General features: G+C 42.0%; 1 protein-coding gene and 1 long non-coding RNA gene across 6 annotated transcripts in view; one reads left to right on the forward strand and one right to left on the reverse strand.

Annotated features, from left to right (window-relative positions):
- The window catches only part of RALB (RAS like proto-oncogene B), a 77,743-nt gene that overhangs the window by 51,113 nt on the left and 7,695 nt on the right, over positions 1-18,935 (forward strand). For 4 of the 5 annotated variants that reach the window (XM_045032046.1, XM_045032042.1, XM_045032045.1 and 1 more), the window contains exons 2-4: positions 7,034-7,194; positions 8,516-8,724; positions 17,752-17,929. In XM_045032046.1, coding sequence (XP_044887981.1) covers positions 7,081-7,194; positions 8,516-8,724; positions 17,752-17,929 — 501 coding nt within the window. In that variant the 5' untranslated portion in view covers positions 7,034-7,080. Of the gene's footprint in view, positions 1-5,104; positions 5,244-7,033; positions 7,195-8,515; positions 8,725-17,751; positions 17,930-18,935 lie in introns of those variants that run through there. The other variant, XM_045032043.1, reaches the window with a different exon arrangement.
- The window catches only part of LOC123378369, a 30,877-nt gene continuing 26,099 nt past the window's right edge, over positions 14,158-18,935 (reverse strand). The window contains exon 4 of the long non-coding RNA XR_006582572.1: positions 14,158-14,514. This is a non-coding gene — a long non-coding RNA (uncharacterized LOC123378369). The remainder of the gene's footprint in view (positions 14,515-18,935) is intronic.

The raw sequence follows: 18,935 nt of genomic DNA on the forward strand, positions 1-18,935 counted from the left end.
TGCTAGGCTCTGTACAAAGATGAGTAGTAGACAGGCTTTACCCCGAAGAGTTTACAATCCAAATAGACAAGACAAAGGGTAGCAGAAAGGGGTGTAATTTATGAGCAGAGGGATGGTTTGCAAGTGTCATGGTAGTTCTGTGATTTGTAGGGTTTTTTTGTTTTGTTTTTGTTTTACTCCTTAGGGTTGGGTTTAGTTAGGAAACTCTGTGAGCAGTCTTGGAATATTAAACCAACTGGGCAATCATTGGGAGGTTAACTTACATTGAAAAAAGTGATCTGGCAAGAGTTTTCAGAAGACCAGTAATGTAATCCAGTAGACCTTGTGCAGCAAGCACTATGGGCTGCTCTACACTAAGAGTACGTCTAGACTACCCGCCGGATCGGCGGGTAGTGATCAATCTATTGGGGATCGATATATCGCGTCTCGTCTAGATGTGATATATCAATCCCCGAACACGCTCCCGTTGACTCCGGAACTCCACCCGGGCGAGCGGCGGAAGCGGAGTCGACGGGGAAGCCGCGGAGTCGACAGGGAAGCCACAGCCGTCGATCCCGTGCTGTGAGGACAGGAGGTAAGTCAAAATAAGATACGTCAACTTCAGCTGCGCTATTCCCATAGCTGAAGTTGCGTATCTTAGGTCGACACCCCCCCCAGTGTAGACCAGGCCTAAAGCTGTAAGTTGACCTAAGTTACGCCAGTTCAGTTACGAAAATTACATATCTGAGGTCAACATAACTTGGGTCGATCTACAGTGGTGTCTACACTGAGCTATGTCAACGGAAGATGCTTTACTTAGCTTCCACCTCTCAGGGAGGTGGACTACAGTTTTGACGGGAGAGTGTTCTGCCATCAACTTAGCTTGTCTTCACCAGACTCGCTAAATAGACACCGCTGTATTCATCGCAGCAGTGCCAATTTAGCCAGAAGTATAGACAAGCCAGAAGTTTCATGTGAGACTATAACGTCCCCTATGGACCAGCACTCCCTTTGATGGTCTTTTGTTTGAACAGCTCTTTTATTTTCAGAGCAGGGAAGCAAGTGGGAGAGGCCCCTTAGGGTCCTTTTCCTGGGCAAAGTCTTGTTTGTGCCACCTACTCTAATTTAATCAGCGTTTTCAAATGAAAAGCTTCAGATCATCACAGAAATTTTTTTTACCTGCCTATTTACTTCTGCTCACAGATGGTTAGTCTTTCCCTACGTAACAATTGGTTATTCAAAGAGGTTTCCTCTTTGTGTGCAATTTAAGCTCTACATGTCATTTGCTGTGTTTCAGAGCATTGGGTTAAAGGTAAACTGAGATCAACCTGAAATGTACTTGCAGTGAACTTAAGTTTCTCTTAAGTACCTTTGGGTCTATCAGAGACTCACTTATTTAGTGGTCCATACTTCACAATATACTTAGTTAGCTGTCCCCAAATCAAAGGACAGATATACCCATAAGAGTAGTCCTCTACTCACCTGTCACTAAAGCAGGGTTTCTCAAACAGGCGCTGCTTCCAGCAGCTCCTATTGGCCCGGAGCAGCGATCCGTGGCCAGTGAGAGCCGCGATCAGCCGGACCTGCAAACGGGGCAGGTAAACACACCGGCCCGCCCCGCCAGGGGCTTTCCCTACACAAGCTGCGACCGCTGTTTGAGAAACCCTGCACTCAGAGAACCATCATTTGCTTATGGGAAAACATGGCTGGTAGGTACTATCAAACCCAGCAAGGAGTGACAGGATTTGTTCTCACTAGGAGATGGTTGTGGGAATATTCATTCAGAACAGTGCCCTTAATACCATTCTCCACCCTCTTAGCAAGACAAATTTCTTGGCAGATGACTTAAACTGCAAGGTTCTGGACCAACACAAGTGCTTCCTGAGGATGCTGTGTTGATTTCCCTCTCTTCCAGGGGAGGTTGGATTTAATTGCTTTTCAGAATGTGTTTTAGAGAACACTGCTTTTCACTCATATGTATATTGTTTTGTGAAATGGCTCTTGCATTTGTACCCTGTATCTGATTTGGTTCCTATGACTTCATTTATCTTTTTTCTAAGGTGTTGTCATCTTGGAGTGTAAGCAACTCAGAAACCCTGTTACTGTAATAAATGCTTTTAGTATGTTTGTTTTTACTCTTTAACAAAGCAAAACCTGTTTATATGTTAGATTAGAAACTTAACAATATTGGGGAGAAATTACACTAATAGCACAAGAGGTTAATGCTAGACTTTGTGATAACCATGCAGGGTGGACGATGTGTTAGACTGCTTCAGGCAAAGGTCTCTTAAGCTGTCTGCTCTAGGTGCTACAAAAACAAGATTCATGAACCTAATTCCATAGCAAATGTTTTATTAAAACAGAGAATTGGAGGTTTAATTTTCTTTTTGAAAGGAGTTCAAAATCTGCTTTTTCTAATTCTTATGGCCTTAACCTAGAGTCAAATAAGTTTTTAAGACAACAATCCAAAGATCTTGTCTGTAAGTACAAATGTTTCTCATGAGGGAGGCTGCTGACATTCCCCAACACTTCAACCAAATAATAAAGTGGGTAGAGATTTTGAAACAAAACAAATTGCCCCAGACAAATTAAAGAGGGGTGAGGAGAAAACCATTCCGTTTCCTGTCCACTAAAGGATGGCTCCCTGTTGCACAACTTGGAGTGTGTTATGCAGTCTTGTTTTAACTGACACTGCACGTGTGCTGTCACAGTGTCTGTGGCATTTTGAATTCTGCTAAGCCTTTCAACATTAATCTGCCGCTTGGGATGGAGAGTTATTGAGGGTGGAACAAAATGATGTATCACATTAAAAAAGAGGAAACTGCAAAGGAAATGACATTTGCTGCCGCCTTTGGGAGTACAGTTTTCTGCGGAAAGAGCAGTATTCCCACTTTTGTATATCTTTTTGGTGGTCTAAGCCCTGTGGACAAGGACCCAGTATTCATATTTGGGTATAAAGAGCCATACATACACTGGCTCCTAATAATTGGCTTTTGTAAGTAACATGCACATAATTGTGTGGGCAGATGTATGCAGTGTGCAAACGTCTTTGGCAATAAATATGTTGATTGATTGTAAATAACTAGTTACTCATCTTACTGGCCACTTGTAATCACCCAGTTTACATGCACAGCGTAGGAATCCAGTTCTTAAAAGCCTGCGTGACTTGCTTGAGATGGGCAGGCAGGAATAGGAGGGATTTAGTTGTACATCTCTATGAAGCTTTAATATGATGCGTTGTCTTGGCTCACGCTGCCCTGACTTGGAGCTGCATGTACTGGATTTTGGAGTGTGCCTCAGGTATGTTGAGAGAATATATGAAATCCAAAATCTTATTTGACACTTTTCTTAGCATAAATTGCCATGTTAATTGAGCAAACGTTTTAATGAACCCTTCTCTTAATCATTAAGTATTAAAATGTCATTTAATACTTGCGCATGGTTGTATTTTTAGTTTTGTGCAGAGGAGGGCTCAGCTCTAGAACTGAGCAACTTTAAAAAATTTATATCTCGTATAAGGATGTAATGTGTGGTACCTTATTGCAGAAATAGCACAGGTGCACTGGCATTTAGCAGTCTCTCACGTTCGTGACTGTATGTTAAACTCTGATTAAAAATAAGGAATTTTTATAAAAGTCGCCTTCCTTTCTAGTATCCAGTACTTATCGAAAGCCTAATTAACTCCTCTAATTAGGCAAAAGGAAATTCTTTAAGACTTCTTCTGTTGGAACACTTTCAAATAAGGGCCATTGTTTACTGCCCATTCTTTCCTGTTTTCTCACACATATTGTACAGCTAGCTTCTTTCTTCCTCATATCTAATGTAGGGATATGTAAAAACATCTAAACAAACCACTGTATACTGCATAATATAAATTCTTTCCCCTACACAAGCCATGCAAAGAAAATCTCTTGCACACCACATTTGTATTTGTGACCCTAAGAATTCCTCAGTGCCAACTGGCAAAGGGTTCACTGTTTGGTAACAGTGACTCCTGACAGGTGACAGACTCACTACACCCAATACATTTCTTTCATAGTATTTATGCAAAGAGGGTCAAGTGAGAGCTCTAATAAAAACTCGTCATACTGATCCTCATAATCATTGTGAGATGTATGTACGGATAACATTTAAGGAGGGGTGGGTGTGGGTGTGTGTAATATATAGGAAAGTATGCTTTAAAGTCTGAATCAAAGCAGAGTTGACAAGGAGATTTTGACCAGATAAAGGATGCATATTCACCCGTCTGCCTTGGTTCACATGTAAAATAAGGATTGTAAGCCTATTTGCATATGATGTCAGCATATGAAGGCAGCATGAAATCAGCACCTAAGTTCCCTGTAAGCTGTGTGGCCATGCAGCAGCCTATTTAGCGCCACGCAGACACTCAGGGAACCCGTCCGGCTAGAACCTGCCGAGGAAGGAGCAGCCTGAACCCAGCCACAGCCTGGACCTGCTGCAGCCAGGGTGCCCCTCCCCCAGCCTGGACTGGCCAGGGGAAAGGGTGCCTCTCCTGGGGCCCCAGCCCCAGAGCTGCTGCAGTGGGGAGAGGCAACTCTCTCTCCCCCCTCCCCTCAGGTGCTGCTGCAGGGAGAGAGAGCTGGGGGGGGAGTCCTTTCTCTCTACAGGAGCACCCTCCGGCACCCCAAACCCCTCATCCCTGGCCCCACCTCAGAGCCTGCACCCCCAGCCCTGAGCCCTTCATCCCCAGCCCCAGCTCTGAGCCCCACCCCAAACCTCTGCCCCAGCCCTGAGCCCTGGCCCCCTCCAGAGCCCGTACCCCCAGCTAGAGCTCTCACCCCCTGCACCCCAGCCCTCACACATCACCTCCATATTGGTGCACATAAAATTCATTACACATGTGTGGGGGGGAAATTTGAGAGAACACTGGTCAGCACCCCAGGGAATAAACCACAGGGGTCATCTTATAGAATATCAGGTTTGGAAGGGACCTCAGGAGGTCATCTAGTCCAACCCCCTACTCAAAGCAGGACCAATCTCCAGGCAGATTTTTGCCCCAGATCCCTAAATGGCCCCCTCAAGGATTGAACTCTCAACCCTGGGTTTAGCAGGCCAATGCTCAAACCACTGAGCTATCTCTTCCCCTTAACCCTAGGGACAAAATAACTAACTCTGGGGATACAATGAGGGGAAAAGAACACTTCTCTGTGCTTCACTGAGGAAGCAAAAAGGACAGCACTTTCATGAATGCAGTAAGAGGAATCCCAACTTTGTTGGTTGGAGACTCTGGGTGACTGCTTTAGGTGAGAAACTACTTTACACAAAGGTTTTAGCATGTTAAAGTTTAGATTCTGGGAAGCACTTTTTTTGTTTTATATGTAAGAATTTGTTCCTATCATTATCCTTATTCCTGATCTTTTAAATCTTAGCTTTTGATGATAATTTTAAGATTGTAGTCACTGTAGATATATCTCAGTGCTGTGATGTTATATTGGCACTAAGCTTCAGTCGACTCAAACAAGCTGGTGTATGCACTGTTCCTTTGGGGACAGCTTACCTTGTAATTTCTGAGAGTGATCGATGGTTAAGGTCTTGACACTGCACTGTATGTCTTTTGGACCATATAAATATTTATTCCATTAACCTGGTGGTTCCTAGTTTGAGAGCAACTTATTCATCCTGGACTCTAAATCAGCATGTTCCTGTCTCCCAAATGGTTCAAAGTGGAGTCTATCAGAACTGTGATTTTTGTCAGCAGACTTATGAGATGCTTACTTCCACAGGCTGACAGCCAATGCCAGAAATATCTAGGATTTTCTCTGAGCTGTATCTGTACACTATCATTGGGCCTACCATCAGATTCCTCCATTTTCATGAAGCTGATGATGTTGGTTACATCCTGTTTAAGAAAATGGAGCCGCTAAACCGTATCTCTCTCCCCCCTCCTCCCCTAACCACCACCACCTTTACCCCATGGTAACCTTCTGGCGACATCTGAGTCAGGAGATAGTGGGGCTTAGTTTCTTCCCTTCCTCCGGCTAGTCTGTGATAGAATAGGATTAACTGAAAGAACATCTGTCACAAGTGAAAGTCTTAAACATCCAGTTTGCACTACACACAGTACTTACTTGGCTTGTAGTTTTGTGTCTGGGTAACTTTTTCCACATTCAAGTATGGAGGTTTGTTATTGGTTTACTGTAGCCAGCCACTTTAGAAAAGGAACACAAATTGTGATTAGCACTTCCTCCTTGTTGTTTACAAGAGAGACCTGGGAATGAAGAACTAGACTTGCAACATCAAGCAAGCAAAGAGATTATCAAAAAGCGAAGGCAGAACTACATAAAACAAATAGTGTTATGTCATAACTAATAGAGATGTTCAGTTAAATGTATTTTTCTGTCTTGTCTGCCAAGATTTGCTATTGATCTTTGGCTGCTTTTAATTTGTCTGTAGACAATAACAGCAAAATTAATCCCATTATTTTTAAGGAGATCTAAGGCATAGCACTACTGTCAGATTATAGGTTTTAAAGAGCAAAACATTGAGAAGAAATACTTTAGGAAGGTGTTAATAGTGTCACAGTATCTTTATAGTTTATTATAAGCATGATCTTGACCATTCTTCTACCTTTTAGGTGGAAGGGGAAGAGGCAGAAGTCTCCTCTCCACAGAAAATTTCTCATGTGTAGTCCCTGTCCAGAAGATAAGGGTTTGTTTTTTTATTAAACTCTTTTGAATTGAGACTTTATCACCACTTCTTGAAAGTTGTTCTTTTCAGACTTTGAGTCTGTTATCAACAGGCCTATAATACTGGTTCCTATTTCTGACAACACAAACTGTTAAAACGTATGCTTATAATAAATAGCAATGGGTTATCCTAAATTAAATGTAGTGTAGTAAGAAAACATGCAAACTGGTTCAGCCATACCATGTGCAGACGCTTCCAATGTGATAACTTCTTTTTTTTATTGCTAGAGGTGTTTAGCAGTGTTTTTGTCTCTGTAACACCAAAGATGCTGTTATATTCCATGTACAGACTTACAAAAGATTGTATACTTCATTTATGTGACGACTTCTATCTTTTTTTCCTGCAGCTCTTAAATTAGCTGTTGGCACTTGACAACTGTAGATAACCAAGACGATGGCTGCCAACAAGAACAAGAACCAGAGTTCTATGGCCCTGCACAAAGTAATCATGGTTGGCAGTGGAGGTGTGGGCAAATCAGCACTTACACTTCAGTTCATGTATGATGAGGTAAGAAGAGTTAGCACAAATTGCTTGTTATGCTCCATGAATAATTGACAGTCATTCTGCTGGATTTTCCTTGTGCAATGAGTAAAATTCTTCTAAAGATGTTTGGCACATCAGGAAAGTCTGATTCTGTCTATCCAGGGATTAAATGCAGTTTCCGTAAGTTTTAAAGACAAAGTGCAAAGAGTGCATTGAATAGGGAATGCAGGATATTTAAGCCGCCATTTCAGTCCTCCACACTGTCTCAAGTGTTGTTGGTGCAGTTAAAGTGTGAGGTTTTTTGAGGGAAGTCATGTGCATCTGTTAAAAGGCAGGATCACAACTCCAGTGAATATGTGAAAAATGCAATCTAGGCACTCTGAAACTCTTTGTGATAAGTCATTACAAGAAAAAAACACACACTAAAATACACCCCATTAAAAACCCCCAAGAGGTATACCAATGGATGGTCTTGGGAGTCTGTCCTAAAGATCAACAGATGTGGACTATTTTGTACCAAATTAGGGGAGTAAGTTCCAGAATCAAGCTGCTCTCATAGTAAACATTCTGGTGGCAACTCTTTCTCTTTCTTTATATGTAGGGACCCCAGCTGGAGCACCTCAGACCACAGTTGGTACAAAGATGTGCCTGGAACAGTATGGTTGCCTGGCACTGCGTATCTGAGTTGCTTATGTTTGTGTAGGTTGGAACCAGTACCGTAAACCCCACCTAGAATTCATTCGCCATTTAGTGCAGATTACAGAGCACAGATGTATGTACTCATAACAATATGCATCACTTAATAGTTGAGCTGCTGTGTTCTGCACCTGCTTCAGCTTCTGAATTGATTTAAGGTGTATCTCCATGCAGAGGGCACTTCAGCATTCTAACTGTTAGGTGACAAAGACTATAACCGTGACAACGTCTACATCTGAGAGAAGGTCGGAACTTCTTGAGCTGTATCAGTTTACACTGGCTGAGCATCTAGCCCTGAGCTTATTCTGGAGTAAACTCATAGTTTACCAGTTACCATGTAGCAATGGCTTCTTCTGTTGGCTACATTCTGTTGACCATGCAGACTCTGATTTGGCTCAATGGTATAAAATTACAAGTCCTCTCACGCGCTCTCATAGTTAAAAATACTAAAGCCATAAAACTGGCATTAAATAGTTGACAATGATTAAAAAGGCCCTTCGGGAGTATATATACAGCTTACAACGGCCATTAAAAGTGGAGAGGAATGCGCTGAAGCTAATATCCAAAGGGAGGAGTGCCACATCTGAAAAAGTCAGGGGTACTGTTGATTTTATTCTTTCTCTCCCCCCCCCCTTCTTATGTTCCTCAGTTTGTAGAAGACTATGAACCTACGAAGGCTGACAGTTATAGAAAGAAAGTAGTTCTGGATGGGGATGAATTCCAGATAGACATTTTGGATACAGCGGGACAGGAGGATTATGCAGCTATTCGAGACAACTACTTCCGCAGTGGGGAAGGGTTTCTCCTTGTCTTCTCAATAACCGAACACGAATCCTTTACAGCAACAGCAGAGTTAAGGTAAGCACAGTAGTTGGATGGAAGGGGGAAAAAGATTCCTCAAGCTGCTTTTTGATATTTTGCATGTATTTACATAGATCTGAGTAGGTTTGATAACATGAATATGGAATATTTGTTTGAAGCTCAGTAATGGGTAAAGGATGAAAAGGTAAACTTGCTGCTCCTGATTTGCATAAACAAACAGAACATTGAGTGTAAGACATTAGAAATCTTGTATCTGAGCCAACCCATTTTCCCTATTTAAGTTCAGTTTATATATTAGGACAGTAAGCAATTCTTCACAATTCTTTAATTTTGGTTTGTGTAATTCTCCATTTTCCCCTGCCAAGTAGCTTGAAAATGTTTTTCTTTTGTCTTCTGTACTAGTTCAGTTACTTGGGCTAGTTTTTCACAGCCAGCAGATCACTTATTGTTCCATCTCTATTTGCCACTCTCTTTCCCCATTCCCCACATACATACACTACAAAAGAGGTATAGCTATCTCTGATGTCAGGTGTATCCCGAAGGCACGCTGCCCAAAAGAAAGCAAAACAGCCTAGTAATCTTTGCTCATGTCTGTGCGTGCATGAAGTGCCAGTGGCCTTGTCAAGAGATTCAGAGCTGGGTCCCGTGCTGGGGTAGACTCGTTCAGATGCAGTGGGGCCTGGCACTTTTTCCACAAACTGTAGTGCTGTAGACTCTGAAGAAGGGGCTTCTCTTGAGTTGTCCATCCAAGGCAAGAGGTCAGCCATAGTATCATTCCCAGGAAGGACTCCTCATGCCACTTTCAAGCATTTCTTTCCATTCCTCCTTTGAACAACACTCCTTCAGACTCTAACTCTCTCACTCCCATGCACCCATGATAGCCCTGCTAACTCCTTCCTATCCACCGTCTCTGGTTTTTGGTACCTGGCTCTCCCTTTTTGAACAATCAGCTACTCTTACCCTTCAGTGTTCAAGTCACTGACCTCCTATGCATCCCTCTTATTCTATTTGCATGTTTTCTTGCCCTTGCTTGCTTGCAAGTCCATTAACAAACAGTGAATTCAAGCAAGTTCCTCTTATCCATGGACCTGTAAAATGTACATACACATTGATACTCTGTACCTCAAAATATATTCACCACTGTGATATGATTATGATATGTTTTGAACAATGTATGCCTTGAGAGGTGGTATTTAAAAAGTCTTGATCTGTTGAACATTAATTCCTGTTGAATTGTATGTGAAGTTTATGAAGTACAGGGAAACCCCACTATAATGCGCCCTGCAGTAACGCGAATTTGGATACAACGCGATCATAAGGTGGCTCCGGCAGCCCCAAGCGCGCAAATTAAAAAAATAAAAAGCGGCCGGAGCGCCGTGGAAGCGCAGAGAGAGAGGAAAAAAAGGGCTGGAGCGCTGCCGAAGGGAAAAAAAACAAAACAAAAAAATGGAATGTACCTTCCCCACTGCCTTTCCCCCCCACCCCTCGCTTCTTCTTTTGGCGAGAAGAGCCATTCTCCTCCCCAGCTGCTCCTCGCTCTTCCTCTGCCCCTTGCACGTCTCCCCTACTCTCCCCAAGTGTTTCCCTCTCTCGCTGCATGGCTGAGAGCCCCTGCTGCTGGAGCTGCACCCTTTCAGTTCCAGCTGAGCCTAGGAAAAGGATTATGTTGCATTTTTTTATTACAGAATTTGTGTTTAATCACAAAATGGTTGGCCAGAAGGCTTGAAGAGCTAAAGGTAGTCTTAGAGAGAGCTTTATATAATTTTCATAAGGATGAAGTTTGTTCTTAAGAATCTTTCCAGAAATCACCCCAAGGATGATAATCTGTTTTTCATTGTAGAATGGAAAGTTGCCCTGCCCACTTTCTGTCCAGTCCCCAGAAACTGCAAAGGAGCATAGACCTAGTTGCTTGGATGCCTACATGGCACTAGGAGCTCGCCTAAAAAGAGTGGCAAAGCTTGGCTTTTAGAGACTGTTCCTCATATGCTAAGGACCAAGAAAAACCCAAGCAGATTCCAAAATCGGATAAAGAATTGATTAGAGGCCGAAGAAGCACTAGGGAAACGTAAAGCATGTTTGACCTAGTGGATTAATTGTAGGTTGGGTTTGGATGGAAAGAAGGAATGGGAATATTTGGGTCTAAGTTGCTGGCTAATGTTCATGAACAAAGGTGGCCCACCAAGTCTTCCTCTCAATGAGCAGATGGACGACTAAGATGAGCAATCTCTATCTGAAACACAAGCATCTGGACTGGTGTAGATCATCTGGGAGTAACTGCAAATCCCAAAATATTCCTATCTAACATATATAATTTTGTCTTGCATAGCAACATACTGTATGGCAAAACCTTTTAGTCTGTGCATAAGAAACACTGATGTCAGCATTTCTTTAAGGTGTGTGGACCCATTATTTCTTCTGAGCATTGCAGAAGTTGGAGTGACACTTCGATATTCCCAACTGAGAAGGAAAACAAAAAATCTGTTTTCTAGTTTGGAGCTAGTAATTTAGGCTTCTTAGTCTGAAACCTTGACAGAGCTCCTAGGTAACTTTTTGCTAGAGAGTTGGTCGATTCATTTTTTTTCTCATTGGTAAAAATTATCCTTTAAATGCTTCAGGTATTCGTATTTTTACCTCATTTTTAAAATGCCAGTGGTATATTTTGATATTGATCTGACTTTTGTCTTCCATTGGAACATCACCCCCAGAGCTTTTCTCACTTTTATGGAACATCTTCAATTTAGAGTCTTAACACCCAATATTTTGAAATAACAATATCTCTGATTGCTGAGTCAGGAAAGAGAATAGAATCTTATTTTTTGGTTCTCTCAAAAAGTTGCTTAAAAATAACTGCTTACAGGTCAAAGTGGTATTTCTTCAGCAAATAAGACAGCTGAAACCCAATACTTATATTGTGTACAATGAAAAAGCCTTGTGGATAACAATGTTAACAATCTGTAATGGGGATTGTGTACATATATGCAATAAGCAAAGTACCAATAACTTGGAATAAGATACAGGACCCTTTGATTCTTAACAAAAATACTTGAGAACTGCAAAAATACTGAATCTGCTTTCTGAGGTCAGGTCTACACTACAAACTTATACTGGTGTAACTGCATTGCTCAGGGGGTAAACAAAAATCCACACCCCTGAGTGACATAATAACTCTGACCTAACCCCTGGTGTAGAAAGCACTATGTCAACAGGAGAGCTTATCTGAATAAAAACTCAAACATAGCCCCTCACAAACCTTGCCATCCTACTGTGATTTTTTTTGTGTGCAATTGTTACATCAACATTCCAGTACAAAGAAATAAACCAAAACACTAGCCCTGAATCTAGCTAGTAGTAAAACTCTAGTGCATTCTGATGACAAACAAGGAAATTTGACTGCCTCATCAACCTATGATAAAAGTGGGGCTCTTGGGTTTGTTTGTTTGTTTATTTATTTATTGTTTAATCTGTCCTTCCCCCTGTGCTTCCTGGGGAAAGAGAAATGGATTTTAAACTTGGAATTAATCCATAATCAAGAGAACCTACAACCCCTGTACCCTCCTGCTTTTCTAGTTAGAAGGAAGGTGCCCAGCAATGAGATGGATACCTTGAGGGAACTTACAGGGTTCATCTATCCAGACAGCATTCAGCATTGTTGGAATTCCACTACAGGGAAGTCTCCAAGTGGAGTTGCTGTCATTCAGATTTGCTTATGGTCCTTTCTTTAATGAGCTCTGAGGCAGGAAGGACTATTGGTCCGTTTTTTTCTGTTGCACTTCTTTCCAGTTGTTTCTTGTACTTGCTCCATGACCCAACACTTTGGGAACATTATTCAGGCAGTGCATTTCTTGTCTTAGGGGAAAGGTAAAATTTTGACAAGCTGCTTAGGTGCAACAGAGAGAGACCTCCCCATCTGACTGAAGACTGCGCTTTTGGAGGAGGTGCATTCAGTCTTCCCCTTAGCCAGAGAAACGGCTGTTTTATTGTGGAGGCTTGGGGATAGGATTAAGGGTAAAAAACAGGGCTGGAGATGAGACAAGACCCAGAGACAACATGTTCTATCAAACGTTATCGGGAGATCCATTGACTTCAATAGGAGTCGGATCAGGCAAATTATGAACTTAGCTAATGGTAGTGTTTAATTGGGCTGGTAATTGAAAGATTCTAGTAACTCCCTCAATTTGAAAATATGGGCGTTTTCCCCTTTCACCATTGGAAAGAAGGATTACCTACCCATCTCATTGGACAAAACACTCATTTAAATCTTAGGCTGACAACCGCTTGACTTCTTTAATCTTTTGAGTTTTTGCAAATTGTATAGAAAAACACTGACATGACAAAATTCATGTAAACAATTATTAGATTTTCTGTAATTCGATTGTTTATCATAGCTATTTTAAGTCAGGCTAGAAATCCTGCTGATATTCAGATTTTGATAGTTAATATGTATATTTGCTGTTTTGTCATTTTACCTGCCTGTGTGACTCACAAAAGCGACCCATTAGTATCTTGTGATTCTAATAGCTGGTTGTGTTCAAGTGCATAATTTTTCAGTTTTGTATAACATTGTGCACTTGAAGTGACCCTAATTAGAGCATCTGTTAAATACAATCAGCTATTAATGGGAAATAAACTGCAAGCAGCTACTTGTACTAGTTTCTCTGCCTAATCTTGATAGATTGGATATTGTATTAATTTGATTGCATGAAAAAACACGTTTGCGGGTGTTTATTATATATTGTTTCATCACATAAGGAAATGATATGAAAAATGAGCTAAAATACACTTCATTCCTTAGAAGAATAAAGAGACTGCAAGTTGAGTAACTAACTACTTTCCTGGATGTTTACACATACCTTTTGAAAATTATGCTGCTTGCTATTGTCTTAAACTCTTCTTTTTATTAATTAAAAAGGTTGTTTTTCTTAAAGTAAATCAGCTTGAAGTGGTGGTAAAAGATGCCTTCAGATATCAAACTGTAACCTTCCAAACATATTTCACTGGGCCTTAAAGTGCTCTAGTCAGTCTTTTAGTAGAAGCAAAGATACTTCCTTGTGAAGGAAGGGATAGCTGTGTGGTTAGGTCACAGGCCCTGGAGCCAGGGAGCAGGGTTTTGCTTTGTCACAATATGACCTTCCACAAATCCTTGAACTTCCCCCAATCTGTTTTCCCTTCTGTAAAATGGGGGTACTACCCAATTTAGAGGGAGACTTATCTATTTATAAAGCCTTCTGAGATCCTGCAGTGGAAGGTGCTATAGAAATATACAATGGTTTGTTTTTTTAAAGTTTAATTTATTCTATTTGTGTAGTATGGATAAATAAAAATACTATCACAACTTTTCTGTTTAGCACTTGTCTATACAGAGACAGTGCACAGCAAGCTGGGGTGTAAATCTACAGCGCTCTAGTCTGCTGCGCGCTGAGTTGCTGTGTGGACGAGCCCTTCGATTTATCAATGAAATGAGTATAAATATATTGTACAAGACTTTTTTGTTTCAAAAGCCATTTGTACTCCACTATAAAAGCTCTCCTTTATTGGAGTCAGATGAAGTGACAGATATGGTGTCAGCTACACACAGCAAAATGTAACCTTTTCCAAGTGCTGCTTCCTATGCATATTCCACATGTTGGAGTACACATGTGCACCATGCAACTGAGCCTGGAAATTCTTGCAGATAGTGTCCATTGGTCCACTCCTGATCTCCTTGGGCTCGCTACCAAGCGTATATAATGAGGTGCGGGCTGACTGCCTCTCCAATTCCTTCTTGCCACCACATGTGCTGAGTCGGAATCCTCTGTGTCCGGAGTTATCCCTGCATTGTCTTCATCTCTGTAAATATAATTTCATAGTTTTAGTTTTTCATAGTGTTTTTATAGCATCTGCAGAATTAGCTTAGTTTCTCCTCCTCAGGGATCATCTCTGTCCCCGCTTTCAGGAGAAGGACTTTTCCTAGAAACCCAGGATTTAAACACTGCATCTCCTGTCCTCACTCCTTCTCAGTCAGCAATGACACCAGTGCTGCATTTACTGCCTTGGGGAGGTGCATATCCCTGCCAAGTGCAGTATTTGTCACTCCTTCTCACCCCAGACCCAAGAGGGATGAGAGTTCTGACTGAGAAAATACCTCATGGAGAAAGCTGGGAGTCCCTCTTGTATACTGGCCGCAAACCTCTAGCAGTGTGTCTGTGAGCACGAGCTCTGGAGCAGAGGCCAGAGGAGACAAAGACCCATTACCTCTGGCTTCTCTTGAGAGTAAGGAACGCTCTCAGACACACAAACTGATTCCCTTTTAAGTCTGCTTCCAAGAAAAGGTTTCCCTCTCTGACACCATCCAAGTTGGGTGAGTCTTCACATACAAGCCCCAAGGACTTAGGTCTACCTAAGCCTCCCAACCACAAAAAGAAAGCAGAGAGCATGTAGGAGCAAAGCTCCAACAGTTCCGGCCCCCATACTGACACCAGTGCCAACCGGGATTTCTGCCAAGGCGAAGGATCAGCATCCACTGTTGACAGCCAAAAGCTCCAGGAAGGACTCTCTCTAATGCTACTGGCCCGGCCCCATAAGGATCTGCAAGGATCTGCCAACAACTAAGTTATTGTGGCACAGAATCTAGCATAACCAGTAACCGAGACCCCTAATAATCTGGGACAGGCTGAGACATATACTACCCCAAGGGGATGATATCATCTTCCCAGACCCACAATCTCCTTTACTTTCAGACCCAGTTCTTCTGAGGAACGTTCTAACCCCAGAAGAGGATACTACTGGATGGAGGAGGATATCTCACCCACCTTCTTTCTCTAATGTTCAGATAATGTAGATAACATGACTGTCTTCTATATAAATAAACAAGGTGGGGCCAGGCTACTCCCACTGTGCTTAGAGGTGGTCAACTTATGGAATTGGTGTATCCAAAATAACTGTAACATACCTACCTGGTGCTCAGACACTTTCACCAATCATGAATGGGATTTACATAATTCAGTGCCAGGCAGCATTTTTCCCTCCGTGGGGAACACCATCTTGGGAGCTATTCGCCTCACAGAAAAACAAGAAGCTCAATGTACATTGTACCAGAGCAGTTCAAGGTCTGGACTCCAGGCACGATGCCCTTCTCCTGTTCTGGACAGGCCACATGAGATATGCCTTCTCTCCAATCTCATTATTACCCTAGATTCTATAGAAGATTTGTCACAACAAAACACAAATCATTCTCATCTGACCCAATTAGCCCAGACAATTCTGGTTTTTGGACCCTCCTACAAATTTCAACCCACCAACCTGTCAGCATTCAGTCCTTCCCAGAACTGCTAATTCAGGAGACTGGCAGGATCCGACATCCCAGTCTGGACTCACTTCACCTCATGCCTTGGTATTTGGATGGGTGTCAGACCTAGAGCGTTCATGTTCAGAGGCCATTCAAACTATTTTTAATCACAGCAGGAAAGATTCTACCAGAAAATGTTACCTAGTCAAACTGAAGCATTTCTCTACCAGGGCACCTCAGTTATCAGGACCAGCAAGTATTCCTGCTGCCTTAGACTGACCTCCTCACTCTCAAAACATCGGGTCTTTCTAGTAGCTCTCTACAGGTCCACCTAGCAGCAATCAGTATGTTCACCTTCTCGGGGATGGCTATTCTGTTGTTGTTCACCCAGTAACAACCAGTTTTGTAAGTGGTCTGACTAGGACCTTCCCACTAGTAGCAAAGCCAATGCCACAGTGAGACCTTAATCCTCATACTTTCAACATTACAGGGCCACCTTTTGAACCATTCATCATGTGCTCAATGTTTCATTTGTCCATGAAGGCCGTCTTCCTGGTTGTTGTTACATTGTCCAGGAAGGTGGGTGAAGGAAAAGCCTTTGTGGCAGACTCACCATACACTATATTTCATAAAGAGAAGGTATCCCTTCACTCCACCCAAAATTCATTGCAAAGGTATCTTCCAAGTTCCACATAAGCCAATCAATTCACGTACTGTGCACTTATTCACTCCAGGTTCCTTCCAGAGCCTCCTATCTCCAGCAAGAAGAGGAAACTTCACTCTGTCAATGTCAGATGAGCATTGCCATTCTACCTGCAAAGACTATTTGTTGCTATAGTAGAGCAAACATGAGGACAAACGATATGTGCTCGGGCTCTCTAAGTGGATTCTCTGCTTAATCCTCCTTTGCTATCCGTTAGTGTATTTCCCTACCCCAGATGGGGTGAGGGCCCATTCTGCTAGAGCACTGGCAACCTCAGTAGCATCTCTTCAGGAAGTGCCTATGCTGGATACTCGTAAGATGGCAACCTGGAGCACTATCTGTACTTTCATGAAGCACTATGCTTTAGTCCAAGTCTCTTCTGTCAGCACAGCCTTTGGAATTGCAGTGTTAGAGATCTGTACCACCTGCATCCATCCGCAACCCTCATCTGATCACTGCTTGACATTCACCCATATGCGGAATGCACAGCGGGAGTAGAACTCAAAGTACTAATGGAGGCTACTTAACTGTAACTGGAGATTCTTTGAGATGTGTGGTCCGTATCTGAATTCTACTACCCGACCACCTTCCCCTCTGGTTTGCCTCATGACTGGATTTGTGGTAGAGAAGGAAGTAGAGACGCAGTCAGTCTGCATCTCCCCTTACATCCTCGGTACTGAGCACAAGGAGATCCAGGGCACGGGCCCAGGCAAACAGACAATACTTGCAAGAATTTCCAGTCTCAGTCATGTAGTGCACATGCATATCCTGCATATGGAATACACATTGGGATCACACATCTGAAAGAAATTCCAATTACAAGTAAGTAACCTCCATTTCCTGTAACTTACAATTTGCATTCCAATATTCATTGGGCAGTATTGGCTCTGAGCTTGCAATGTTACCACTCTAAATTTGGAATCCTTTGCCCATTAGTGATGGCATGAGGCCATCCTGAAATGGCTTTTTAGAAGTACAATACGATACTCCTTGGCACAGTGTGAAGGCTGCTTGCTTATTCCTGGTCAAGTGTTTTATTTTTGATGCTCTCAGGAAGCTAACTCAGCTGTTCTGTTTTTAATATCTGATGAATTAGGGAACAGATTCTGCGTGTGAAGGCTGAAGAGGACAAAATCCCTTTGCTTGTGGTGGGAAATAAATCTGACCTGGAAGAGCGGAGGCAGGTGCCTGTAGAGGAAGCCAGAAGTAAAGCAGAGGAGTGGGGTGTGCAGTATGTAGAAACTTCTGCCAAAACTAGAGCAAATGTAGATAAGGTAAGGCAACTAGCTTAAATTTTTACTGCAGTAGAATCTGTCATTCAGTACGGAGAATGACTGACTAATACTTACTACTTTCTCGAACAGGCACAATTCATGGTTGGGTTTTTGTTCCTCTTACAATAGTCCACACTTGTAAGGTTTGAATGTTTCAGTTAATGAATATCTTGCAAATTAAAGCAAACATTTGGTTTTTGTTGCCGTCTATGTAACATGTCAAGAAAATCCCATTAATTTACTTTATTATAGATACAAGTGTGGTGAGTCCTTGTACAATGGCAAGCTTTCAGGTGATGGTTTGAAGTATAGTAGATTTATTAGCTCTGAGAATTCACTGAAGTGCAGGGTTTGATTTAAATTATAGCTTGAAATGCTTAGTAGTGATATATACTAACTGTAGTTCAGCCCATCATAAAACAATTAAAATGAGGATAATTTCAGCACTTCTGAATTTTGGTTCTTCCCTCTTTTGTCTCCTCAGTTCACATGTGGTGCAGCTGATATTTTGTTAAATATCTGCCCAAACTCTGACAAACTCTCAGTTCTTTGCTTTCTGATCATTGAGATTATCTTCTGTTTCTGAAAAATGGATATGCATTTTTTACTGCATACCTATCCTGTAATGTGATTCCCCCCACCCTCTATACCTGCCTTTCCGAAGACTCAGTATTCTCCAGCTTGATGTCACTTGTAGTGTTTTTGGATTGAAATTGCTTTTCAATTTCTGAACAGATGGATTCTGATAACCCTTGTAGCAAGTTAACATACATATGTGCTTCCTGAAGTGTCTTGGATATTGGGATTCTCCTCCTTTTTCTGGGGAGAATATGAAAATGTGCACCCCCTTACACATCCACAGAAGATGACTTGCGATGTTGGGAGAAGTTTAAACAAATATAATAAAGGACAATTAGTGGATCCATAGTGTTTGAATTTTAGTTGAATTGCTTACAATCTACAGTCTGAAAACAAATATTCTATGGCTCTTCTAGGGGTGAATGTT

The sequence above is a fragment of the Mauremys mutica genome, chromosome 10 (assembly GCF_020497125.1).
Source record: "Mauremys mutica isolate MM-2020 ecotype Southern chromosome 10, ASM2049712v1, whole genome shotgun sequence".
Taxonomy (NCBI): Eukaryota; Metazoa; Chordata; order Testudines; family Geoemydidae; genus Mauremys; species Mauremys mutica.